General features: G+C 46.4%; 1 protein-coding gene across 2 annotated transcripts in view; it reads right to left on the bottom strand.

Annotated features, from left to right (window-relative positions):
- Positions 1-6992: 6992 nt before the first annotated feature.
- PLD3 (phospholipase D family member 3) overlaps positions 6993-26633 on the bottom strand; it is a 270541-nt gene continuing 250900 nt past the window's right edge. For both annotated transcript variants that reach the window (XM_086938250.1, XM_086938251.1), the window contains exons 11-12: positions 23755-23854; positions 6993-10901 (exon numbers count right to left, since the gene is read on the bottom strand). In XM_086938250.1, the coding sequence (XP_086794376.1) occupies positions 10705-10901; positions 23755-23854 (297 nt within the window). In that variant the 3' untranslated portion in view covers positions 6993-10704. The remainder of the gene's footprint in view (positions 10902-23754; positions 23855-26633) is intronic.

The raw sequence follows: 26633 nt of genomic DNA, 5'->3' as shown, positions 1-26633 counted from the left end.
TAACAGCAGTTATCCAGTATTGGTGTCTTTCATAGATTCACATGCCTGAATCATTCCCCGTCGTCGAGACGGGAGCCTCCGGTACATAAAAAAGTAATGTCCTATAGACATACATAGAGAAAATAGGCCTAAGGGCCTCCCCTTAGTAGCCTTTCTTTGTCCTTATGTAAAAAGGACCAAACTCTCACAGTCAGCCAATCAGCTCCGACCTCCCTCTAGAACCTTCCTGGGAGGAGCCTCAGTCCCTCAGATTTTCTACCGCACCCAGCTAGGTTGGCGTAATATTGTCAGAGAGGGATGTGAGTCCTTCCAGGGGAGGCGGGAGGGTTGCATGTGAATCTATGAAAGACACCAATACTGGATAACTGCTGTTACAGGTAAGTAACGCATTTCTTATCCAGCATTTGGGGTGTCTTTCATAGATTCACATGCCTGAATCAGAGTAGCTAGCAATCAGATATGCACATGTGTGATGTAAAGTCGCTCTGCAGACATGTTAGACAATGCATATATTATCATATAACATGGGGACAGCATAATTGGAACATCACAAGAGCAAAGAATGTGCATACCTGGATGGCGGGATGTAGGAAGGCTCACCTCACTGAAAGAGATGGCGAAGCACCGCCTGGCCCACTGCCGCATCCTTCTGAAGTTCGATATCCAGGCAGTAGTGTCTGGAGAAAGTGTGCGGTGACTTCCAGGTCGCCGCTCTGCATATGTCCAAGATTGGCACCCCAGCGAACAGTGCTGCTGACGTGGACATCGCCCTGGTGGAATGAGCAGTAACATGATCAGTCAAAGGCCGTCCGGCCTTGTCGTGGCAGAATGCAATCGCCGAGGAGATCCATCTCGAGATGCTTTGCTTCGTAAGAGGCAGGCCCATTCTTGGTCTGCTGTATGCCACGAACAGTTGTGAAGACTTCCTGAGAGCCTTAGTTTTATCCAGGTAGAACTTTAGGCATCTCTTGAGATCCAAAGAATGCAGTGCTCTTTCTGCTGCTGTGGAAGGGTTCGCAAAGAAGGACCTAAGGACAATTGGCTCATTGAGATGAAAGTCCGAAGGCACCTTTGGTATGAATTTAGGGTTCGGTCTCAGCACCACCCTGTCCTGTCTGAACTGCATATATGGTTCCTGAATGGACAAAGCTTGTAGCTCGCTAACTCTCCTGGCCGATGTTAAAGCGAGCAAGAGCGCCGTTTTCCAGGAGATGTATTTGATAGATGCTCGATGAATGGGTTCAAACGGATGTCTCATGAGTTGGTTGAGTACCAGATTCAGTTGCCATGTCGGAGGGACTTTCCGAGGCCGCGGAAAGGATCTGTAGAGCCCCTTTAGGAATTGCTTGACCAGCCTACTTGACCACAGAGAAGGTCCTGTGAAAGTTCTGGTGAACCTAGAGATAGCTGCCAGGTGAACCTTAATGGATGCATGTGCCAGTCCTGACTGTGCCAAATGTAGGAGGTATGGTAATATCTGTTCAGGGGTGACAGCGAGTGGTCGCAGGCCCTGGTCTGAACACCAAATGCAGAACCTTTTCCACTTGAGAGAGTAGGTTTTGTTTGTACTGTCCGCTCTCGCTTTTGCCAGGACATCCCTGCAGTCCTGTGGGATATTTAGGTCACAGAACTCTCTGTGCTCAGGAGCCAGGCCGATAACTTGAGCGATTGGAGGTTCGGGTGCTGTACCTGTCCGTTGGACATCGTTATGAGGTTCGGGTGCTGCCTCAGACGAATCGGTGACCTGATGGAGAGTCGAAGCAGATCCGAGAACCAGTGTTGCCTCGGCCAGGACGGGGCAATCAGGATCAGGGTACAGGGCTCTGCCTTCATCTTCCGAGGAGCCTCGGGATCATCGGAAACGGAGGAAAAGCGTACGCAAACACGCTGAACCAACCGATGGAAAAAGCATTTCCCAGTGACCCTTGTTGGGGATGCCAGCTTGCGTAGTTTGGGCATTTGGCGTTCTCCTTGGTGGCAAACAGGTCGATTCTTGGGACTCCCCATTGAGAGAAGATGTGAGCCAGAGCGTTGTCGCTCAGTTCCCACTCGTGGGAGAGGGATCTTTGTCTGCTCAGGGCGTCCGCGATGGTATTGTCTTTTCCGGGTACATAGTCCGCTTTGAGCGGGATTCCGTGTAGCACCAGCCAGTTCCAGATTTTCTGCGATTCGCGTGATAGAGAGAGCGAACGCGTTCCTCCCTGTTTGTTGAGATAGTGCATCGTCGTGGTGTTGTCTGTTTTGACGAGCACAGGGGAGTTCTGGATGCGTGGTAAGAAGGCCTGTAGAGCAAGATATACCGCCCTCAGCTCCAAAAGGTTTATATGGAGCAGCTTTTCCTGAGCGTCCCACTTGCCGCTGATCCGAAGGTCCTGGAGAACAGCGCCCCATCCTTCCAGGGAGGCGTCCGTGGTGATCACCAGAGGTGTCGCCGGAAGGAGAAACGGCAATCCTATGGTTAGATTTTTGCGACGCCTCCACCATTCTAGACCCCTGGATATTTTTGGTGTTATCCGTACAATGTCTTCGAAAGAGCCAGTACTTTGAGTCCATTGGCTCGTTAGAGCTTCCTGCAACGGGCGCATCCTGAGTCTGCAGTGAGGGATGATGAGTATACAGGAAGACATCATTCCCAGGAGGGATGTGTAAGTCCGGACTTTGAGGTGTGTCTTTGTTGCCACAGCCGTGGCCAGAGACAATATCTTGTCCGTCCTTTCCTTCGAGGGGAAGGCTCTTGCGCACTCCGTGTCCAAGGTAGCCCAGAGGAAGGTAATTTTTGTCGTAGGGATAATGCAGGACTTTTTGAGATTGAGGGTCAATCCCAGCCTCTGAAAAAGATTGGTGCAGGCGCTGGAGGATTCGGCTGCGCCTTCGGGTGAGGGTGCTTTCACCAGCCAGTCGTCTAGCTAGGGGAAGACTTGGTGACCCAGCTGACGCAGAAAAGCCGCCACCGGTGCAAGGCACTTTGTGAAATTCCGCGGCGCGGATTTGAGGCCGAACGGCAGGACTTTGAACTGATAATGTCGGCCGGCAACCTCGAACCTCAGGAATTGTCTGTGACGCTTGAGGATGGGGATGTGGTAGTAGGCATCCTGGAGATCCAAGGATGTCATGAAATCTCCTTTTTCCAGAGTGCCCAGGATTTCTTGGATCGTCACCATCCTGAACGATTGGCTCCGCAGGAAAGCGTTGAGCGGCCGGAGGTCTAGAATGGGCCTCCACTTGTTCTCCTTCTGTCGTACAAGAAAGAAGTGGGAATAAAACCCCTTCCCCTTTAAGGATGCTGGAACTCGTTCGATTGCTCCTTTCTGTAGCATGACAGAAAGTTCCTGGAGAAGCAGGCGTAGGTGTTTGTGCGCCCGTCTTTGGGGAGGTGTATTGGGAGGGATGTTGGTGATTTCGAGAGAATGGCCGAATCGTATCATCTGGAGAACCCACCGGTCCGTGGTGATGTGTTGCCAATTGGTGAGGAAATGGGTCAATTTTCCTCCAATTTGAAAGGATGGAGAGGGTGGTAGGACTGGCTGGAGTAATCGGTCACTGGCGGCCGCCAGTGCCCCTCTTGGGATTTTTGCCTCTGAAGTTAGATCTTCCGTATGAAGATTGACGACCTTGTTGTTGCTTGTGCTGGTATTGATTTTTGTTATTGTAGGAATACGAGGACCTGTTCTGATAGGAACCCTGATAAGAGGACTGACCTCTGGATCGGTTGCCTCGAAAGGACTGGTTTCGCGACTGCAAAGTGCCCAGTGCCCTGGCAGTATCGGTGTCCTTCTTTATGGTCTGCAGTGCCTCGTCGATCTTGTCCCCAAAAAGATGCTGGCCGTCGAAGGGCATGTCCAGCACCTTCGATTGCACCTCCTGGCGGAACGACGTCGCTTTTAGCCACCCTTGACGGCGCAGAACAGCAGCTCCAGCAAGCTGACGGAAGCCAGTCATGGCTGCATCAATAGCACAGTCAATTATTTCCGCAGCTGAAGTTTGACCTTCCACAAGGAGAGCCTTGACTTCACCCTGAACTGCGTCAGGCAGTTCCTTTACGTAAGGGGCTATGTCCTCCCAGAGTTGGCGATTGTAACGTCCCAACAAAGCAATGGAGTTGGCCACCTTGATGGTCATGGCCGATGTTGTTGTGAATCTTTTTCCGATCGTGTCAAGCTTCCTGCCTTCTTTGTCTGGAGGAGCGGACAGCGGGGAGGAAGGGTTGCGGGAGTTCTTCTGGGCCGCCTGCGTAACCACCGAATCAGGTTTGGGGTGTCCATTGAGGCAAGCCGCCGCTGTAAGTGGGGCCTTGTATTTCTTGTCCAGGCGTGGAACAACCGCGGGGACAGAAGCGGGTGTCAGCATTAATTTCTTGCCTTGCTCCCACAAGAACTCTATAATTGGAATAGATTTAGTCGACTTTTGCGTTTGCTCTTTGAAATCGTGCAAGAAGCATTCCGTTTCAGTTGATTCCACGACCATATGGAAACTCTTCGCCGCCCTTTCCACAAGTTTGTGGAAGCCGCCAATGTCCACAGGCGGTGAGTCCGCTTGGCGTGGTTGTGGTGAAGCTGGGGATGACGCCACATACTCATCCTCCTCATCCTGGTCCGAGTGGACCTCCTGGACCTCTCATTCTTCCAATTCCTCCTCATCCTCATCTTCGTCTGAGGAGTCCACCACCTGAGGTTGGACCTTGTCACGGTGGGTTTGAGGGAGAGGTTGAGACTGTTTTGGGGCGGACGCTGGTGTATGTACCATAGGTGTCTGATTCCCACTGTCCGCATCCGGGAAGCGTTGCTTGTAATCTTGTACAAGGAACCGCAGGTCATTGACAAGAGTCGCCGGTAGGCATATCATGGGGGTGACCTCCGTGCGGACACTAGTGTGGACGGAGTGTTCTTGATAAGTGAACTCCTCCTGTTCCTCATCAGTGCTTTGGCATTTGACATTAAGGTCCGAGATAGAAGTAGCGGGACCCAGGTGGTCATCCTCTTCAGATTCTTCGCTTTGGAAGATTTCCTGAGGTGGCTGCATTTCCACTTTGCTCGGAGACGTTGTTTCCAGGGTAATTTGCAGTTTGGTAGTCTTGCCAGACGTAGCATTTGATCCTGTCGTCGTCGAGGGTGTCGTCGACGGCGGTAGCGTGAGGGCCGACACTTCCACAAGTCTGGATTTTTTCCATGGCTCAGATAGTGCCATCTTCGACGACGAGTCTTCCGTCGACGGTGTCTTCGTCGTCGTCGACGACGAGTCTTTCGTCGACGGTGTCCTCGTCGACGGTGGGGTGGTCGACGGTACCTTGGTCGTCGACGACGACTTCAACGTCGATGTTGTCGTCGTCGGTGCACTCGTCGACGGCGAGCCCGTCGTCGACGTCTTCGTCGACGGTGTCGTCGTAGTCGGCGTGTTCGTCGTCGACTCCCTCGTCGACGTCTTCGTCGTCGACGGTGGGTTCTTTAGCAACGTCTTCGACGACGATGGGCTCGTCAACGATGACGTCGTCGTCGGTGTAGTCCTCGTCGTCGACAAGGTCTTCGTCGTCGACGACGATTTCAGTAGTATAACAGAGGAAACAGGTCTACCTGATGACGAGGATGTAGTCGTCGTCGACGACGCTGAAGGCGACGACGCTGATGTCGTCGACACAGTGGTTGTGACTGAGGTAGTCCTCTGGGCATGTCTGGTAGATGACGGAGCAGGCTTTTTAAAGGTTTGATCGTCCTGAACAGACACTGAAGATGTCGTAGATCTTGCCTCTGAAGACTTCTTGTGTGCCTTCTTAGGAGGAGTATCTGAGGGGCCAGGGGAAGTTACCCTAGGCCTCTTTTTAGAGACTTCTGAGGACTTGGAAACACTGCCCTCAGATGATTCCAGAGTGTCTCTGTCCTTAAGCCTGTCGAGCCAGATGAGAAGGCGACCTTCCCTGTCCCTCACGGTCTTTTTAGGGAAAGACCTACATATTCTGCATTTGTCCGAGACGTGGTCCGGGTAAAGGCAATATAAGCACAGGTCATGCTTATCATCCACATGGATCCTTTTCTTCCCACATGAAGAGCAGGCCCTGAAAAGGGCTTTCTTCTGTGATTCAGACATGGAAGAAAGCAGTGGAAAGAAAACACTTACTGCAAAAACAGTGTAGTGAAGTAATCCTTGAAGAGTTGAGATTGAAGAATCACTTTCAAAGAAAGTTAGATGATTTTGAAGGAATCCTGAGGAGAGCTCAGGCTGGAGACTCCCTAGCACAACGTGCGGTAGAAAATCTGAGGGACTGAGGCTCCTCCCAGGAAGGTTCTAGAGGGAGGTCGGAGCTGATTGGCTGACTGTGAGAGTTTGGTCCTTTTTACATAAGGACAAAGAAAGGCTACTAAGGGGAGGCCCTTAGGCCTATTTTCTCTATGTATGTCTATAGGACATTACTTTTTTATGTACCGGAGGCTCCCGTCTCGACGACGGGGAATGATTCAGGCATGTGAATCTATGAAAGACACCCCAAATGCTGGATAAAGGTCTGTTCCTGTAGACAAATTTCAATAGCTCCTTTTGACCACTGTAATGGCCATGAAGAAAAAAAGGCAGCATATACCTGGTATTCAAGGTCTTGGGTGGAGGTACACATGAAGAACACTTAAGGCTCCAATCTGGCTTATGTGCTAATACCGCATCAGTGATTTTGGTATGCAGAATGGCCTAGCAATTCCAAGTGGGAACATGATTGTCCCCTGATATTTTAGGACCTACTATAGAAATTAATATTATTCACCAGGTTCCCTTGGTAATTCCCTCATTTTCTGCCAGCTTCCCTACAAAAGAGGTCACCACAATTTATCTACTGAAGTGTCAGGGGGAAACTGGTGAGAAACACAGAGTGTGGCTTTAACGAGAGAGTTGGAATTTTGATATTATCTGCATCAGGATTTACACCACTCACATTAGAGCTTAGTGTTTTTGAATGTTATACAGTCAAATGACCAATCTAAACATTTTAAAAAACAACACACACATAAGTCTTAACCTTAATTCTTTATTTGACCCATGAAGATGTGTCTTTCACAGTACATTAAAAAAGTTACAATACGTACCCCATTCCGGGTGCAACATTTTCAGTATCCACTGTGGAGCGCTATTGTTTTTTTTAAATCTATGTCCCCAGCAGAAATCAATATAAAAAACACAATGACTGAAGAGGAGATGGCCCTGCCAGTCCCAAGTGAGGCACACCATAAGATTACATGGTAATGCTTTAACGCCAAATACAAAAATGTAATTAAGAACAACAGGTTCTTATAGGTATCACACGGTGCAGCGGAGTACAGTGATAAAGACAATAACGTGATCATAAATAAGGCAGTAGACAATGAGCTGGTCAGCCGAAGGGCTAATACATCAATTAACTAATTATAGTGATGAACGGATCACATACTTTTGATCAACAGTACCTAACTGAGCAAATTCTCAGTACACTGTCTTTGCGCCCACCCATTTCTTTTAAGGATCGAAATGTTGTCGACATTAGTGGGCGCAAAGACAGTCTACTAAAATGTTGGTCAATTAGGAGCTGTTGATACAAAATACATGATTTGTTTATCGCTATGATTAGTTTCTTGCTGTATTAGCCCCTCAGCTGATCATCTCATTGTTTACTGCCTTGTTTATGATCATGTTAATGTCTTTATCACTGCACCCAGCTGCACCGTGTGTTCACTGTGTTTCACAGAGCATAACATTTGCTTGCTGTAGATCTTTTTGTACGAGACTTTAAATTATGGTTCTTGACTCTCCTAACAATGTTCTTTGTTTGTTTGATTAGATTAATTAACAATCATTAATTATTTACGAACAATTTACTAAATGATACCTAGAAGGACTTGTGTTATTAATTATTACGTACCCTGTCCTTGTTAGACATAAGGGTAGCTTCTGCAGTTATCAAGATATACATTAATATAGGCATCAAGGATCATTCCGATTGAAGATCAAATTATGTTGCGTAAAGCTCTAAAGATCAAAACAAAAACAAAAAATATGATAGTTGGAAGTTTGGTTATAATGATGTACCCTATAAATGCCCACTATTGAAATATGGAAAAGGCATGCTTGAAAGAGAAAACAAGGTATGCAACGAGAAATCTTTTTAGGTAGCTCATAACCACATAACCTCGATTAGCATTGACTTGTGAGCTGGACAACTTTAGCTGGTTAAGAAAAGAGTGAAGTAACCTAAAAGGGCATATACATTTACCAAACCTAAAGTGCACGAAAAGTAACTCCTGCTCTGGCATAGAACATAAGGGAAGGAAGCCACCAAGGTGGCTTTCTATCCTCCATGACTGTCCTACCACACAAGGCAAAATTCCCAATATGTATAATAAGCAATGATTCATACTTTGGAAGGGGCACACAAGCAAAGAGATTCTTGCGACTGACTCACAATTGTTGTTTAGCTTCCTTTACTTAAATACAATTCCACCTCCGTTAATGTATTGAGATTTCTTTAATGAATCTGCTCAATGCAATAACTAAAATTCCTCCCCAACACAAGCATTTATATACTTAAGAATGTATGGGATGCACTTGTTGAGCTATAGCCAGCGAAAAGTGAAATTTTTTGTAGCTATCTTAAGGCATTTAGATGTCATTTCCTGTCACCAGCTAGCAAAATGGTTGCATCATATTCAGAGGCAACCAATGAGAGCATCAATCTGAGCTTGTTTTTGTGATGTCAAATCCAAGTTTTAAAAACCCTGTATGCAAAGCAGAAACGCAATCTTGTTGAACATGATGCTCTTTCAAGGCTGCACATAGTCCTGCATATAACTTGATGATGGTGCTGTGAACCCCCGATTAAAAAAAAAACAAATGTAGTTATAAAGGTAACACTGCCACGTTAACCCAATCATACTGGTGGATGTACTCCAAATAAGATGCACAAATGTTAACCGACCTGTAGACTAATCTGAATTTATTTAGCCCATGAACTAATATGCATTATTAATAACTTACACAAACAGCTGATTGAAAAACAGCTTAACTTGAAAACAACACATTAAGAAACAGGTACATGGAGGATTTCAGAGAATACATTTAGTAAATGTTCATTTTCAAACAATAGGCTTTGGCACTTGGCTATGTGCAGACCAGTAAGTACTATAGCTAGTGCTGTTTTCTCAGTAGGCTACTTTTTAATAAGCGGTTTTGATCCAAGGATTTGTTTCAACTGTTAGTGTTCGATTAGCTATTTAGAATGAGCAATGAGTGAAACGCCTTTCAAGGCAAGAGAATGGAAACCTGCAATTCTATTTCCATACTAGGAATCTAATGTGTTGATTAAGGGAATTAGTACTGCTTTTAAATGAAAAATAATCTTTTCTCATTTTGGTAAATATTGGGGGAGCAGCCAGTTGTCCCCTGGATCACTGCCTAGTGTCTTTGAGGCTGCCAATGGGACACTTTCAAATTGGTGAGTCAGTTACCACCTCCAAAGAGGTGTTGGTAATTTATGAATGGTTTGCGACTACAATACCAGTTTCAAACCATTCATGAACACCATTGTGACTCGCAATAAGAAGGGGGAGGCCCATTTCATGTACCCTTCTGTTTTTGATTTGGAATGGACCTCAAAACAAAATTTGAGAGTGAAACAGGCTTTTCTGAATCACAAAATTGATTTGCTACATAAAAAAGCCCCTTTGAGGTTGCAAACTCTGTGATTTTGCAAATCGCGGGGTTTCCTATAGCCAAAGGTTTTTGTACCTCTATCCCCCAGACTATTCTCGGAGAGATTTCCTTTTGGATCAGGCAGTAATGCTTTTCAACTTCCTAGTACACAGAATCCAAAGCATTGAAAAAACACCCACTTCGAAGGTATATGAGCAGTTTAAATGGGCCTTTTCAGCTCTACGTGGGTGCGTATGCCTATCTAAAAGGAAAGAACAATCCTCAAAATGTGCTTTAAATTAAACATCACAATTAAAGCTGCACAAACACTAAAAGAGAGTTCAGAAATTAACAAATGGGAAACCCACCTGTGAATAACAGAGAAGATGCTAAGAAAAAGACATGACACCTCATGTTTTTATCTTGCATGTGAGAGTTGTAAATATAGAACTTGCGTGCCTAAAGGTTTGGGCATCAAGGCGTGGAAATAAGAAACATCACTACAAATATTGTTATATTCTAAATAAAATGTTACAAAATTAGGGCACTGTACAAGCAAAGCGGTGTGTGCATGGCAGTGGTAAACAAAAGTGATACATTGTCATCAGATCAGTAGTAAGGAGAGCATGGTATTGATAATTACACTAGAATGCTTCCTACGGAAGAAATTCTGAACCAAGTCTCATCTATTGAGCATGAAAACTAAAACCAAAGAAATCATTGCTTTCACCCAACTACAGTTTTACAAAACAACCTTAATTAAATCCCACAAAAAAAATGTACAATAAACAGAAAGTGTTCTGAATTTGAAAATACATAGATAACCCTGAGAACTTTTTCCAGAGTGGAACGTTATGTTAGGCAGCAAGCTCGTGCAAGGCAACAGAAATCCTTATATGAAGCTAACTGCATACACAGTTGTATCTTTCACTGCAGCAATAAATGGATTTATGGCAACTTTAATGCTTAGTGGTCAGTTACTTATCAAATGTGGTGCTATATCAGTTATGAAGGAGATGATTAGCACTGATTGTTACGATCTGGGAATTTGTTGGATGACTTCCACTACTGAATTTTGCATTTGTCTTGACCGGTGTTTGGGCTGTCTAATGTTCGGGTATAGTTGGAGTTCCAGTCTCGCTCAAAGACCTCCTGCAACTGTTGCTGAATAGTGCGCTCTCCAGTTTGCGACTTTGTTTGGTTCACAACAAGGGCTGATCCGGCAGTACGAAGGAAATAGTCTCCAGACCAATTGGATGTACCTGGAAAAAACAAATGGAGAAGCTGGAATAAAGCACCTTCCGTTGTAGTGCTACAAGCCTCATCACCCCCAGCAGCTCAAACTCAGAAATCCCAGCATATATATTCAAGTTAATGGATAAGGACTGACAGAATGGTAATAAAAATATGAAGCGGAGCAAATGAGTAGAAAGTCACTGAAGGCAGTTTGTTGGCTCCATTGGAGAAAGCCTCAACCAGCACTTTAAAGAAAAATAAAATTTCCCTGTTTTTGGGACGAGTAAGTTGTAAAAGTCATGTAGTGAGAAAGAACATATAGGTGTTTGCAAATGGATGCCTTCAAAACACCATATGGATGCATCTTATAAAAATATTTAAAACTAAAACACTATAGTGCAATCCAGCATCCTTGGGCACATCTAGAAGACCAGAAAAGGCCGTGGATGGGCTGGATCTGCGAAGAGCATCAGGAACACAAGTAGTGCGCTGGTAATTTTTGTTTGTATACAGAGCCGGAAAACGGTGGGGGGAAGAGTAGTTTTTATGTTCAATTGTGTATGGTGACGTAAAGGGGTTCCCACAAATGTATGCATGGAGCTCCGGAATATGGCAAATGTTCACACTTTTCTGTTTATTTTCATTGTTTTAGTTCAGCTGTTGAGAACACATTTCATGCATTGCAGGGAGAACCATAGTGAAATATTTATTTACTTTCCTGAGATTCCAGCAATGGGTAGGCATGGGGCAGTGGTGAACCTAACAAGACCTCATAGTGTTATCTCTTTTTAAGAACAAACCACACTTTACAAACCTGCAGAGCTAAGGCTGGATCAGATGTGCATCAAAGGACTATCAAATGAAAAAAAAGTGTTACGGTCACTCAATCACAGGATGGAAACTTTTTACTACCAACTTGAACGTCATAAAACAAAGCTCCTCTAGCAAACAACTGATTCTAGCTGTTGCTATGTTTTTTAAAATAACTATGTTTTATGTAGTCTACGTTGAGCTTTGCTAGTGAGTAATAAAACAGAAACACTGGTACCACTGCCACAATTGTGAAAGTGTTACATGCAATTTGATTTGGTATACACAATCCAGAAATGTACATCACGTAGAATAAGGAACCATTTCTTAATTGCAACAAGTGGATATTCCGCTGTAGATTCATATACTGCATATACTCCTTCCATCTGGTGTGGGGCAAGGATGTTGCAAGCTGTTTTTCTTTAAAGAAGTGTTTTCGGTTTCTAGGTCACGCATGATACCTACCCTGAAACCCATAATGAACCAGGACACAGACTCCACCACAGATTGTGTTTTCTCCAAAGTGTAAGAGCACTTGTGTACCTGCGAATCATTATAAAGTCTGTGTACTTGATAAGGAAAATACATACTTAAAATAAGTAAGGTGAACCATGAAAGCACATGTCACACAGAGGTCATAGCAGGAAGGTGGGTAGCTGCAAACTGTTAAAGGTCAGTAACATTATCAGTCAGTCAGTCAAAAAGCTTTATTTCGATAAAATTTCATTATCATAAAAGCAGGTTTAAAAAATTATTAATTACTAAAAATAAGTGTCAGATATATCCAGTTAATAACAGCAGCATAACATTTGTTTAAAAGAATTTTTTTTTTTTTTTTTTTTTTTAAAAAAAAGATTAAACAGTGTTATTAAGCTTTCTGGCTCGAATAGCCCAGGCCCAAAAAAGAAATTTTGCTAAGGCACAGGCATAGGGTACATAGCAGTCTGAAACAAGTATCCTGATTGCCACATCATGGCTCCTGGTTCCCAGTTGTCGGCACAAGTTCTTCAGCCAGGCCCTTCTAGGCTTGGCATATTCGTCACATACAAACAGAAAGTGGGCCAATGTCTCTGGGTAACCTAGACACGAAGGGCATAATTCAGTTTTATGTAAACAGGAGTTCCATTTGTTGGTAAAAGTATTCAAAGGCAAAGTACCCGTTCTAAATTTAAAATATAAGGATCGAGCAAATGGTTTCCCAATAATGTCAAGATAGGGTTCACGCCTAGGAGTGTCTTTGAACTTCAAGAAGTCCTCGGAAAGCCTTCCAATAGTAACTCCGGAGTGCCTTTGGGAGCAAATCCAGTCTCGAAATAATTTTTAAAGTACTTGTTTTGGAGGAGAGGATTTGCTGAGCCAATAGTCCAGCAGGCCCAAATTCGACAGTGTGGATTTCATATCAGTTAGCCACTTGATTCTAGCCCAATGTGGTGACTCCATTATTTCTTTCAATCCTCTGGCATAGGCGCTCAGTTCTTCTACTCGCCAAATACGAGCCCATAACAGCAAAGGGCGAAAGTTCGCAATTTCACTAATCTGCGTGCAACCAAAGTCCAAAAACAAAGGTAAAAGTGGGGTGCTTTGGGGAAGTGACATTAATTGTCTGCAGAAGTTGTTCTCGGATTTTTGGAGAGCTTTTGTGGATGCGAAGCCCCAGAGTTCGGCTCCATAGAGTGCAGAGCTGACCCCCTTGGCGGCATAGATCTCAAGGACTGTTCCTATTGGTTTGAACGAACTGGAACGTTGCTCCCTCAATAGGGCACCTGTGATCCTTTTATGATTCAACAGCATCTTATCCAAATGAGGAGACCAGTCCATTTTGTCAGAGATGCGTATCCCTAAGTAATCAAATACTTTCACCCTTTCCAGGGGCTCGGTGTTTAAAATAGGGGGACGCACATGCTGTTTAGGGGGGTTGAGAACAAGATATTTTGTTTTGTTGGTATTAATAATCAAACCCCGATCAGTACAAAAGGACTGGAAATTATCCAAGAGTTGCTGCAAGCCCATAGGCGTTTTGGAAATTAGGAGCGTGTCATCCGCGAAGAGGAGGGTCGGTACCCGTACCCCCGCCAGCGATGGTTCATCAGATGGAGTTTTAAGTAAGTGCTCAACCACCCCGTTGATATACAAGGAAAAAAGGGTGGGAGCCAGCACACACCCCTGGCGGACCCCTCTCTCTACGGGAATACAAGCCGTTTTCTCCCCTCCAGGACCCCACCTAATTTGGGCAAAGCTATCCTGGTGCAACCTGACCAATAAGGAGAGCAAATACAATGGGAGCCCCATATTAGCCAGGACCTTCCACAAAAGGTCCCGAGGGACAAGGTCAAAGGCAGTCTTTAAATCGATGAATGCGAGATAAAGACTGCCCTTGCCTATCACTACCACCTTCCAGTAAATCATCATAAGCCTAAAAGCCTGCTCTATTGTTCCAGTGCCTTCTCTAAAACCGGCCTGGAAATCGGTAAGTATTTTATTTTCGTCTACCCAGTTAAGGATCCTGAGTAGAATGACTTTACCGATAACTTTTTGGGTTATGTCTAGCAGGCTAATTGGCCTATAGTTGGACGGATCATCCCTTGGGCCTTTCTTGTAAATGGGAACCACCTCTGCCCCCCTCCATGAGGCGGGGATGGGGGCACCCTTGCAGATAGCAAGAAGAAGGGAGTGGATTATCTTTCCCCATGTAGCCCCATCAGATTTTAACAGGTCCCCAGGGATGCCGTCTGGTCCTGGAGCTTTTAGAGGTGTGATAGAGTTAATAGCATATTCTACCTCCTTTTGGGTAAACTCGGGGTTACTGGATAGAAAAATATAATTAATAAGCAGAGAGGATTGGACAGGACCACTCGCGTTCAAATAATTATGGCAAGAATAAAGTTTAGCAAAATGGTCCTCCCATACCTGCCCCGGAATGTTGCAGGTTACAAGGTCGCTGTCTGGTTTATTCCGTACCCTTATTGCGTCCCAGAAGGATTTAGCGTCTTTCTTCATACTGGCTTCCTTAAGGGTTAGCCAAAAAGTATCCTCCCACTCCCTCTTAGCAACCTGTAGGACCCTTTTATAGTCTTTTCTAGCAGATTGGATTACTAAAGGGGACTTTCCTTTGACTGCCTCTATCAGGCGAGTTTTGGCCTTCCTGCACGTTGCCGAGTACCAATCATGTTTGCCTTTTGTTTTTAGTAGGGATTTTTGTTTACCTGCAGGCAATTGGACCCAAAAAAGGTCACCTATGGTTTTAACGGCAGCTTCGAATATAACAGTAGCCTTATCTGCTGCAGTAGATAAATCAATTGAGCAGATTTCAGCTTGCATATTCTTTGTCACTTCATCCATTGCCGTTAATTTATCAGTATTTAACATTATCTTGCTCCACTTTAGGCGTCTGCCGCAAGTGGCGACAGTGATCCCCTGTTGGCGACTTGGAGAGACTGGGGATTTCTCAGCAGGCCAGGGGTTTTTTAGAGACAGGGAGAGTGGATTGTGGTCGCTCTCTGTAGTGTTTAAGATAATCATGTCAAGGACATGGCTCCAGAGTCCCCTATCCAGCAGAATATAGTCAATTCGTGTGTTTTGACCAACTCTGTTGAATGTGGGAGCACCATGGGAATCCGACCGCGTGCGACCATTTACAGCTCTTAGGCCGAACTCCAGGGTAAGTGCATTTAGGTGGAGTGCACTACGAGTCCAGCGTTTGATGGGTGGAATGGAAAGAGTGGGGATTCCCCATCTATTATCCTCTTCTGCTAGATCCAAATCTCCTTCTATGGGGAGGGGTTCATAAGTACAATTAAAATCCCCTGCTACTAGAATATGCCCAGGTCCGTGCCGCTCTCCTAACTGAGCCTCAAGCTCTTCCGTTGTGGGTGAGATCCCCCCATTTTTTGTTCCTCTAATATATACATTAAAGAGGTCGATATTCATGCTGCCCTGTAGGCCTAATAGAGAGACACTAAGAATGTCAGGAGTTCTTGACTTCTTGGTGATAATCCTGCAGTTAAGGAGTGCACTTATCCATATAATAAGCCCTCCTGAAGGACGGCCCTTCCCTGTTTTAGGTTTAGCAGCTGGTGAAAAGAAGGTAATATACCCCACCCGGTGTAGTGGTTCGGTAGCCCAGGTTTCTTGAAATATACAGATTGTATGGTCATCGACCAGGGCATTCCACTCGGGGAGTCCTAATTTCCTTGATATCCCAGCAAGGTTCCAGCTGAGGATTTTGAGGTTGCCATTTGCTGGGATTCCAACTGTAGACACAGGGCTTTGGTGATTACAAGCTTCAGCACTGTCCCTAATCAGAGAGGGTGATACCACCTCTGAAATAGTAGGGAGAGATGCACCAAGCTCTGGGTCATGTGTGCTGTTATTATCACTATGGAGGTCAGTGTCTAAACCTCCATTTTGAAGAAGTCAATCAACCTCATCCAGGACGCAGTACCTGTTTGGGTGGGCAAACTGCGTGTAGGAAGGGTTGAAAGATAAGGATAAAGATGGATCCTGCCATGGCTGCTGCCATTGCTGCTGCCATTGCTGGTTACTGGGTGGAGGCTGAGGTGGTCGTTGCCACTGCTGGGTGGGTTGGAAGAAAGGGGGGGGTTGAGGGGGAAGAGGTTGCTGCCACTGTAGCCCAGCATGAGGCGGGACTAAAGATGGAAAGTTGAACGGTTGCTGCCAATGGTTAGAGGCATATTGGGGGGGACGTACAGGCCCTTGGTTACCTGGATGATGGAAATTGGGTCTAGTTGGAATGGGGAGGAAATAAGATAAGGGGAGAGGTTTGATCTGGGTGGCAGGACCGCTGTTGGATGCACTACAAATGAAGGTCGCAGCTCCCACATCTCTGAAGTTAACCGTAATTACATCCCCAGATATATTTTTCTTACTTCTTCCCACCCAATCCCCTCTTCGGACAGTAAGGATTTCCCCACACATCCCACTAGGTAACGGTCTATGCACTTGGAGCCACTGGGCACATTTATTCCTTAGCTCTACATGGGTTTCTCTAACTCCTTCCTTCAGTGGAGGAACAGCAGTCAGTACCACCACAAAGGGGGAAACTTCTGGCGGCAGACTAATAGATTTAAAGCGGGTCTGTCTAGGTTTGGAGACTACAGGATTTTTAGTAGAATCAAGGCCTGAAGCATTCGTGGAATTCCCTTTGGGGTCCACGACTTGGGGAGTTAAAGATTTCGGGCCAGCCGCTAGCTGCTGGACTGATGAGATATTTTTCCCTGCTTTTGGTGATAATTGCGGAGGGTTATTCCCTGAGTGAGAAGGATGTGACCCAGATTGCTCTTTAGAGGGCTGAGGGGTTTTTACCTTGCCAGAAGTGGATTTAGAAGCCTTTGCTAGTGGATTGGGGTTGGATAGTGGTTCTCTGTGCCCTTGTTTCTGAGCATGCCCAGACTCGTTGGACCTATTGGGCCATTTGGTATTAATAAGGGATATTAATTTGTCTAATTTGGAAATCAAGGGTTTGATTTGAGCCACTATCGTTGTTTCAAGGTCGTGTTTAAGGTCCGTGACCATGTTTTCAACCCAACATGGGATGCCAGGCATAGATTGGGAAATGGGTGCCACCAAGTTATGATTACTAGCTTTATTCTTCGACTTCTCTTTGGGATTAGGCTCCTTGGATTTGAGCTTGGCTTCTGCTTTTGTAGGGGTGCAGATAGTCTTTCCCCTAGAGTCACTCGGTACACAAGGGGTCGACTTGGCAGATAAACCATCCAGGCCTGTCTCCGCTTCTCCGGTTATTTGACAAGCTTCTAGATCTGGAGTTGCCTCCAGATCCTCGAAGGAAGGGTCAGACTCTGAGCAGGTGACTGACAAGTCGACAGCACTTGGTACTGTAACAGTGACTGTAGAGGATAGAGACAAAGGCAAGGAACAATTGGTCAAAACTTGCTGGGAGGGTGAATTAACATTTGCAAGGGCCCCCAATGAGGAGCGTTTGGCATGCATAAGATCCAGAGAGACTCTTTTCTCTAGGAGTACGATACTTTTATCAATTGTCTCAGTAACTCGTGAGATAAAGAGGTCAATGGGACCAGTCACTTGAGCTACCTCTGCGGCCTTTTTGGTATGGCTCCTTGTTTTATGCCGCATGGTTCTTTTCACAGTGAACAGCAAACAGGCTTTACCAGGTATTTAAAGTATATTGTGCTTCTCGGAGAGTTGAGTGTCTTCCTACCTGGTGTTTATGACCCGGCGTTGGAGCAGGGATTCAGAGCCTGGGCCGTCCTCTGCCGTCCTTGAACGGCCTTAAACGGCCCGCTCTTTGCCCGGTCTTCGCCCCGGTAGTCGCCCCGCGCGCGTCCCGCGTGCGCGTTACCCACACCGGGGATAAGGACTAGGCAGGGGAAGGGGGCGGGAAGAGGACCAGCTGCGGCCGATGTCCGCCGCTCGGAACGCTGGTCCTCGCAGTCCCGCCTCTACCCGGTCAGCTGGCTGTTGAAGGTCCACAGACGCGTTGGTGCACAGAGCACAGGCAGTGGCTTTGGAGGGCTATTAACCCACAGGTGAGACTCGCCTACGAGCGGCTCCCGCGGAGCGGGGGCCGCGAGGCGTGGAGACGGAATCAGGCAGCAAAAGGGCAGTGCTTTCTTCAGCAAAGGCTCCCAAGGCAGGACTCTCTCCCCACAGGTTTTGAAGAGAGGAGGAGGGGGCGGGAAGAGGACCAGCTGCGGCCGATGTCCGCCGCTCGGAACGCTGGTCCTCGCAGTCCCGCCTCTACCCGGTCAGCTGGCTGTTGAAGGTCCACAGACGCGTTGGTGCACAGAGCACAGGCAGTGGCTTTGGAGGGCTATTAACCCACAGGTGAGACTCGCCTACGAGCGGCACCCGCGGAGCGGGGGCCGCGAGGCGTGGAGACGGAATCAGGCAGCAAAAGGGCAGTGCTTTCTTCAGCAAAGGCTCCCAAGGCAGGACTCTCTCCCCACAGGTTTTGAAGAGAGGAGGAGGGGGCGGGAAGAGGACCAGCTGCGGCCGATGTCCGCCGCTCGGAACGCTGGTCCTCGCAGTCCCGCCTCTACCCGGTCAGCTGGCTGTTGAAGGTCCACAGACGCGTTGGTGCACAGAGCACAGGCAGTGGCTTTGGAGGGCTATTAACCCACAGGTGAGACTCGCCTACGAGCGGCACCCGCGGAGCGGGGGCCGCGAGGCGTGGAGACGGAATCAGGCAGCAAAAGGGCAGTGCTTTCTTCAGCAAAGGCTCCCAAGGCAGGACTCTCTCCCCACAGGTTTTGAAGAGAGGAGGAGGGGGCGGGAAGAGGACCAGCTGCGGCCGATGTCCGCCGCTCGGAACGCTGGTCCTCGCAGTCCCGCCTCTACCCGGTCAGCTGGCTGTTGAAGGTCCACAGACGCGTTGGTGCACAGAGCACAGGCAGTGGCTTTGGAGGGCTATTAACCCACAGGTGAGACTCGCCTACGAGCGGCACCCGCGGAGCGGGGGCCGCGAGGCGTGGAGACGGAATCAGGCAGCAAAAGGGCAGTGCTTTCTTCAGCAAAGTAACATTATCTACTTTCAGCATGTGCTGCTGTAGATTGTTGTGCATAGAATGAAGAGCAGGACTCAATCCCGAATACAGTAGACTGGTTGACATGAAATAGCAAGACTACTTTCGGATAATAAAAACAAAAACAAACAAACCGAGAGCGAGTTCCAAAGACTACTCTATCTATAAGCACCTGTTTTACAAGTTCGTCTGCTGATCAAGCTTTGAGTTCACCAGCTCTATGCTTACTTTCCTTGTCTGGTGGAGGGGCATCACCAGTAGACAGAACGTTGGCTCTCTTACGGGTTGTAGTGACAAGGGAGTTAGAAGTGAGGTGCCCACAAATGTAAATGGGATTAGTAGGGGAGGGCCTTGTACTTTTTGTCCACCCTTGGAGTTATGACCCTAGCATGGACGTGGTCGTGCAAAATGTCCGTTGTGTGGCAGAGGATGCCTTTGAAACCCTCTCCTCCACCCAATACCTTCCAATTCTCAAAGAGGTAGCCTTCCTCCAAAGGTTCTGTGTGAAGATTCACCTTAAAGCAGGCAGCAAGCCCTACCAATAAGTTCCTGATAGGACGTGGAATCATTCTGCAATGAGGGCCAGGCAGAGTATAAGTCTGTATCCTTTGGTGGGTCTGAATTATAGCATTATAGGAGTCCCATGGGTTGCCCTGCAGAGTTGTGTCAAATGTGCCCCCCCGACCACTTGTGTCAGAATGAGATGACCCCTGAAGTATAATGTCAGGGGGGATCCACTTGAGAAACAGGCGGAGAAGGTAAAGGTTGACGAAGATGGTGGGTTGATGTATGCATGAAGGGTAAGGGGCCAGAAACCTTGCCTGCTGCCTTGCGCTGCTTTGGTGGGATTGGAATGTCCAAGGCATCCTCGAAGGACAGCTGACGTTTGGATGGTTGAGCAGATGCAGATTCAAAGGGATGGCGAGGATCCGGCAAGTGTGGGGATAGAGGACCAAATGTCTTTGCCGAGCATCAATCGTTCCCTGTAGTTTGTGGAGAATTGGTTCCACAGATCCAAAGCTTAGGTCGGTCTAGCTGGTTGACGCCAGGGGTTTTGGCACTGAAGCGGCTTAGGTTTTCGCTTCAATGGATGAGTCAGTGCTGATGTGGATGTGGTTGGCGCCGAAGGTCGAGCTGATGCAGGTGTGGTTGGTGCGGAGGTGGCTGGTCTCTCTGATTTCTTTACCACCGAGCCAGAGCTGGGTGGTACATCAGAAGATGACTTTCGGTGCCGACCATGGCCTAAAGGCAGTGGTGGCCCAGTGGCTTGTCTCTGGGATTCCAGAGTGGCTGGATGCCCCTTGGTAGAGGGCTGTTCTGCTTTAGAGTGGTGTATAGAGGGAGGGGTACTGTACTCTCTGCCTGCTGAGCTGACGGAAGGTTCTTGATCTCCGAATCAGAGCCTGAGCTGCCCTGGTGGGGGAGAGGGGGGGTTGGGGGGGGGGAGGGTATTTTAATTACCTGACTTTACTTGGTTTACACTATATTATTCCTCTTGCCTTCTGTGGTCTCTCCCTTTCTCTCTCTTTCCACCCCCTCCCCTTCTCACCCTTTTGGAATGTTCCTACAGTTCAGCCAGAGGCTGCCTTAAAATGTTGACAAGGCAGCCTGACTGTCAGAGTGCTTGGTCGCTGGCTGGAGCGCGACGTGTTAGAGGTTCCTCAGTGGAGTTCGTATTAAAGGCTCTTATTCTTCACTTACCTGTTCCAGGCGTCTTTGTAACAAAAAGACTTCCTTGTCAATGACTATTATGGTGCTCCCCCTCGATGTCTTCTGGGCCGAACAGGTCTGGGGTGTCGTATCTGCTCCTACATGCCTTCTCGAGAGGCTGAGCCAGACGGTCTTTACGGTTCTTTTTGATGAGGAAGGAGCGGCAAGCGTCGCAATCAGCCTCGTTGTGCCTGGGCGAAAGACACAAATTGCAGACCCAATGGAGATCAGTGTGAGGACACTTTGCGTGGCAGCGAGGACAATAGCGGAATGGCGTCTGTTCCATCATTGTCAAGGCTCAGAGATGGGAGTAGGTTCGAAAGAAGAGGCCCTAGAAGGACCATGTGTGACCCGAACCCGCTCGAGCAAAGTCACAAACGTCAAACCGCGACGTAGAAAGAAAGGGAGACGCATTTGGTTACAATACCGACAGAAGGAAGAAACCCATGTGGCCCTAAAAGAGCTTCTCGATGATGTTGAACCCGAGCACACGTCTGTACCAGATGGCGTAAAGAAAACAGTTTAATAATGGAGTTGCTGCCCATGCGCATTACCAGGAATCGGTGGAGTCACAGTACCTCTTGACTCAAAAGACTTCTTCAAATAACAACAACTTGCACAAATCCAGGCCCAACACTACATAGCAGGAATATGCACTGCATGTGTATCTACAGCCACACATGCCTCGAACATAAAGTTAGACATCCTCAAAACCTACATGGAAAACAAATGAATATTTAAAAGTCTGCACAATCTGATGAAGGATTTTTCACAACAAATGTTCAAGGGAGGAGTGTTCCAAGCTTGAGCCATTACTACAGCGAAAGCTCAGCCACCTATGCAAACCTCCCTAAACTTTGGAATCTTAACATAAAGCAGAGAACTGAAGCGGCAGTGTAAAAGTAGTATAATTATCAGTGGTAAGGCTGTTTAGGGCTGTGTGATAAACAGAGCCTTTGACAGTGCTTACACACCGATAGACAGTGACAAAGATAAGAGGCAATGAGATCCTGGGCATTCTCTTCAAGCCTAAAATAAGGCGAGGGCCAAATTTGGACTCAATTGCAGTTTATAATTTAGCAAGCCTACAAAGAGCGAATTGCAGTAGACCAACCTAGAGGTAGCATCGGGGTGACTTTCTTAATAATTTTCCATATGAGAAAACAGGTGGTGGTAAGCTCATTTATAAGTGCATCTACAGTAATTTAGCTCTCAAAAATTAAACCAAGATTCTGTGCCATAAGAGTGTCAAAGTAGGGGATCCCAGAGAATCTGGCCAGTATTTTAGTGGCCATAATGATGGATTTTCAAAGATGATAACGTCATGCTTGTCAGTATTAAGCCTACAAAAATGGGCTGTCATGTCATCCAGATGGGCACCAGAGCACAGCAAGCAGGAGTCTATGATCAAGCTTGTATGTCCCTGGGACTGAGGGGATGACCCACCAAGAGGATGGAGGGGTCCATTCACCAGTGCAGTTCCAGAAAATAGCACTGCAAGATTTGTATCCAAGGAGGTTCCCTGATTTTGGAGGCACTTTTTCATCAGACTCCACTGACTGACACATCTGCTGTCTTACATGTGGCACCAACTGGATGGACAAGGCTATAAGTCGTAGCAGACAAAGGTATGCAGGACTGGTTTCTATGTCCAAGTATGAAATCTCAGAATCATCTCCTGAATATCCTGATCCTCTGCGGAGGAAAAGACATCATGTAGTTCTAGTCCATTCCTGTTTGTATTGTATTGATATGAGACAGCTGGGCGTTCTTAGTATAGCCTAAGGCATTGGGGATACTTATGCTCTGAAGATGTTCCTTTGACTAGACCTTGGGACTCCCCAAGCATGGAAACATATGGACTCCTGACAAACAGTGTAGCTGCCACGACTGCCAGCAGGTTTCTGAAGGTGTGCTCATCAGTTAGAATGCCAGGACTGTGAATAGATAGTGATGGCATCCCACCATAAATCTCAAATAGCATCTGTGGGCGGGAAGAATTGGCAGGTGGAAGTAGGCGTCCTGGAGATCCAGGACGACAACAAATCACCCTCATTGACCGCCAGCGGAACTTAGTTCAGGGGCAGCATTTTCATCTTGTCCTGCCGAATCAACACCTCTATGAGCCTACCAGACACAGACATTTCTGAAAACTAGATATCCAGGGGAGTCCAAGGTGTAATGCCTCACATGGATCCTATGATAGGAAGATATGTCTAAACTCACATATCTTCCTGCCATTTCTGTGACATGCTACCCCACTTGTGTAGCTCGGCCATATTGGCTACAATACATTATCCATACCACACAATGTGGAGCTATCAGCAATTGGGGTACGTGAGGTAATTAGGCCTGGGCTGGGATGCCACCTAGGGAAACCTACCAATGCCAGGCATTTCTTGGAACTAAACACCTAGAGAAGGCTAGGAAGGGGTGCATCATGTGATTCTCACAAAGTTTTCTTACCCACAATGCCTGCTAACCTCTATTTTTGCATATTCGTCAGCCACTCATATTACAAAAAATAATCACTGTTCGCAAACTCAACATCTTGTGTACATTTGAGAAATGCATAGGTTTTCTTCATATCCATTTTTCATTCTTCATATTTTACCCAATGAATTTCTGTATAGTCAGTACACAATGAAAGCAGTCAAAAGATTAACAATTGAATGCCTAAACTGGAGGATGTAAAAAAAGGGAAAACATTAACAATTGTCTGGTTTGATTTTGGTCATTTTATGATTTGTTTGCTAAAGCAAGTACTGAAACAGGCTGTGTTGTCTAATGAACAAAGATTCCTTTGACAGTTATGTTAATATTCTCCTGTTTTTCTTACCAATGTAGGCAACTTTGTCTGTCACCATATACTTGTTGTGGTTGACTCTGCCATATGGAATCTTGGCTTGTTCAGCACTTACAGGTACAACAAAGAGTTTCTTTAACAGGAAAACAAGAAAAACCACAAAATCCTTATTAGAAAAGCATCACTTTTTAAACAATTCTATACAGGATAACAGAAAGATACTTAATTCACATACACTATGTAATTAAGTGCCCCCAGGCTGAGCTCAAGAGGTAATTAACAAGCACGAGTGATACCACAAACCAACATATGGAAGCATGACATTTCAGATAACAAAGTGTTTATATTCACTTACTCAAAGGAATTCTGGAACCAGAAGCAAATGACATTACTATTGCTAAACAAGTTTTTATCAGTTTCTAGAATACCACATGCTCAATGCACCAAGCCAGATTTAACTTGTAAGCGTCACAAAGTAGTTCAGCTTGATAGCAACACTCCCTGCTTGAATTCAATATTTAACAAGCATTTACAATGCAATGGTCTCGGCATCATTAAAGGTAGAGCTATTGGCATTGCTCATGACATTTTTTTTTTTTTTAAATCATCAATGGCATTGTCATTTACAATGCCAATAGCTACACCCTACACAGAGCCACCCTCACACAGACACACTCAACAGCACTCTACACTCAAAAGCACACAGCACTCTACAGCACACAGCACTCTACAGCACTCTGCAGCACACAGCGCTCTGCAGCACACAGCGCTCTGCAGCACACAGCGCTTTGCACCACACAGCGCTTTGCACCACACAGCATCTACAGCACACTACAGCACACAGCACTCTGCAGCACTCTGCAGCACTCTGCAGCACTCTGCAGCACTCTGCAGCACTCTGAACTCTACAGCACTCTGCAGCACACAGCATTCTACAGTGTGTGTGTGTGGTATGTGTGTGTGGTATGTGTGTGTGGTATGTGTGTGTGTGGTCTTATGTGTGTGGTGGACTTAGTTTGAGTGTTCATTTCCTGCACACTCACACACTACCCCTACACATTCACACACTGCTCACCCTGCACACTCACACTGTTCACCTTGCATAGTCACACACTGTTCATCCTGCACACTCAAACACTGTGCACCCTGCACACTTACACACTGTGCACCCTGCACACTTACACACTGTTCACCCTGCACACTTACACACTGTTCACCCTGCACACTTACACACTGTTTACCCTGCACACTCACACACTGCAGTCACTGTCACTCTGCAGTCCGCAAGACTTTGAAAGGTAAAAGGCGGCCATTTTAGACTGTTCTTCCGCAGTGGCGGCCATCATGGACTAGTTCAATCTCGCTATTGGAGCAAGAGCTGAGACCAGACACATAGTCTAAGTTCTACTACCGCGCTCCTTACTTGCCTGTATCTTGTGATAGTGTCTGCCTTTTATTGCAGCTTTTCTACATCTACTTGTTTTTGCAACTGTCCTTACCTATAATGCACCGACTGCTACAACATATATTCTTGGATGCTTACAATGTACAACAATTTGTTTCTCTATGTACTGGCCCTATAACCTGTTATGAAATTGTTTCTTACCTGTAACGCACCGACTGCTTCCTCATATATTCCGGGGTGCCCACAGTTGACACTATTTGGTCTTACGTAGTGGTCCTATATCCTGTTTTTACCTGTAATGCACCGATTGAGATGCTGGGATTGAGATTTCTGTCATGACTTCAAACAAATTAGTTGTAAAGGGGCAGCTGAAATTCCAGGAGCCTAGTCCCGACAGCTCGACGACTTCGGAGGGCTGGAAGAGGTCCCCCGCTACACGGCGGAGGAGGGCACTGGACATCGAATGCTGTCTTATGTAAAGCGCTTTGATAACCTAATCGGTTCAAGATCCTGAAATGTGCAACGTAACTGATTCTATGTAAACTGCTGTGATAACATGTAACGGAATTGGTGCTATGTAAAGCGCTCTGATAACCTAATCGGTTCAAGTTCGCGCTATAGAAAACTCTAAAAATAAAATAAAATAAAATAAATAAACTGGAAAGTATACCCCGGTGTTCCTAAAGCAAACATGTGGTCAGGGAACAAAAAGGTACTCTTTTCTGCATTAGATAGCGACTCTTCCCATATGTTCTGATAACGATGTGCAGCAGCAGATGGTGCTGTTCAGATAACTTGATGAACAACGGATCAGGTGACCTAATGTTCCCAGAGTGAGACGACTCTTAACAGCTCTTCCTTCTTGGTTCTGGTTTTACTGCCATGCATTTACCTCTGAATGTGTGGTGCCAGGAGCTTTGCTTGCCATAGTTAAGCCACATGATTTCTTGCCACAGCATATCCTACTTTAGGGATATCCTGCAGCATATCCCTTCCTTGAAGTGCCCATGAGCAAATTTAACTTTTCCTCTGTTCAATTTCAAATTTCGCATGCCCCTAATCTTTTAATACTTTTCTCCTGTTGTGGAGCTCGCTATCAGTGGATTGGCCATCACTTACTGCAGTGGGAAGGAGCACAGCAACTTGAAATCTACATCATCTCTGAAGGACAGCGGTACTAGATGAAGCAGCGTGTGGGGTACTGCGCCCGTGAGGGGGACGAGGCCCTACTCACAGAAGAATTTGGCCACGATCTGTGCGCTGCCCTTCAAAGTGATGCCCTCCTTGACAAATTGCTGGTGCGACATGTTACCGATCTTTTTCTGCACACAGGGCGAGAGTGCACCTTACTGTCCAAATAAAATCTCGTGTGAAATCCCGCCCCCTAAAACAGCTAAGCCATGTGACCCTAGAAACAACAAGTATTTTATTTGCGGCTTTACATAGAGTTTGCACCACTGCAATTTCTTGCATTCCATGCCCCGACAGAAAAGTGTTACAAAATAAA

The sequence above is a fragment of the Lissotriton vulgaris genome, chromosome 9, assembly GCF_964263255.1.
Source record: "Lissotriton vulgaris chromosome 9, aLisVul1.2, whole genome shotgun sequence".
Taxonomy (NCBI): domain Eukaryota; kingdom Metazoa; phylum Chordata; class Amphibia; order Caudata; family Salamandridae; genus Lissotriton; species Lissotriton vulgaris.
This window is presented reverse-complemented; position numbering and strand designations above follow the sequence as displayed.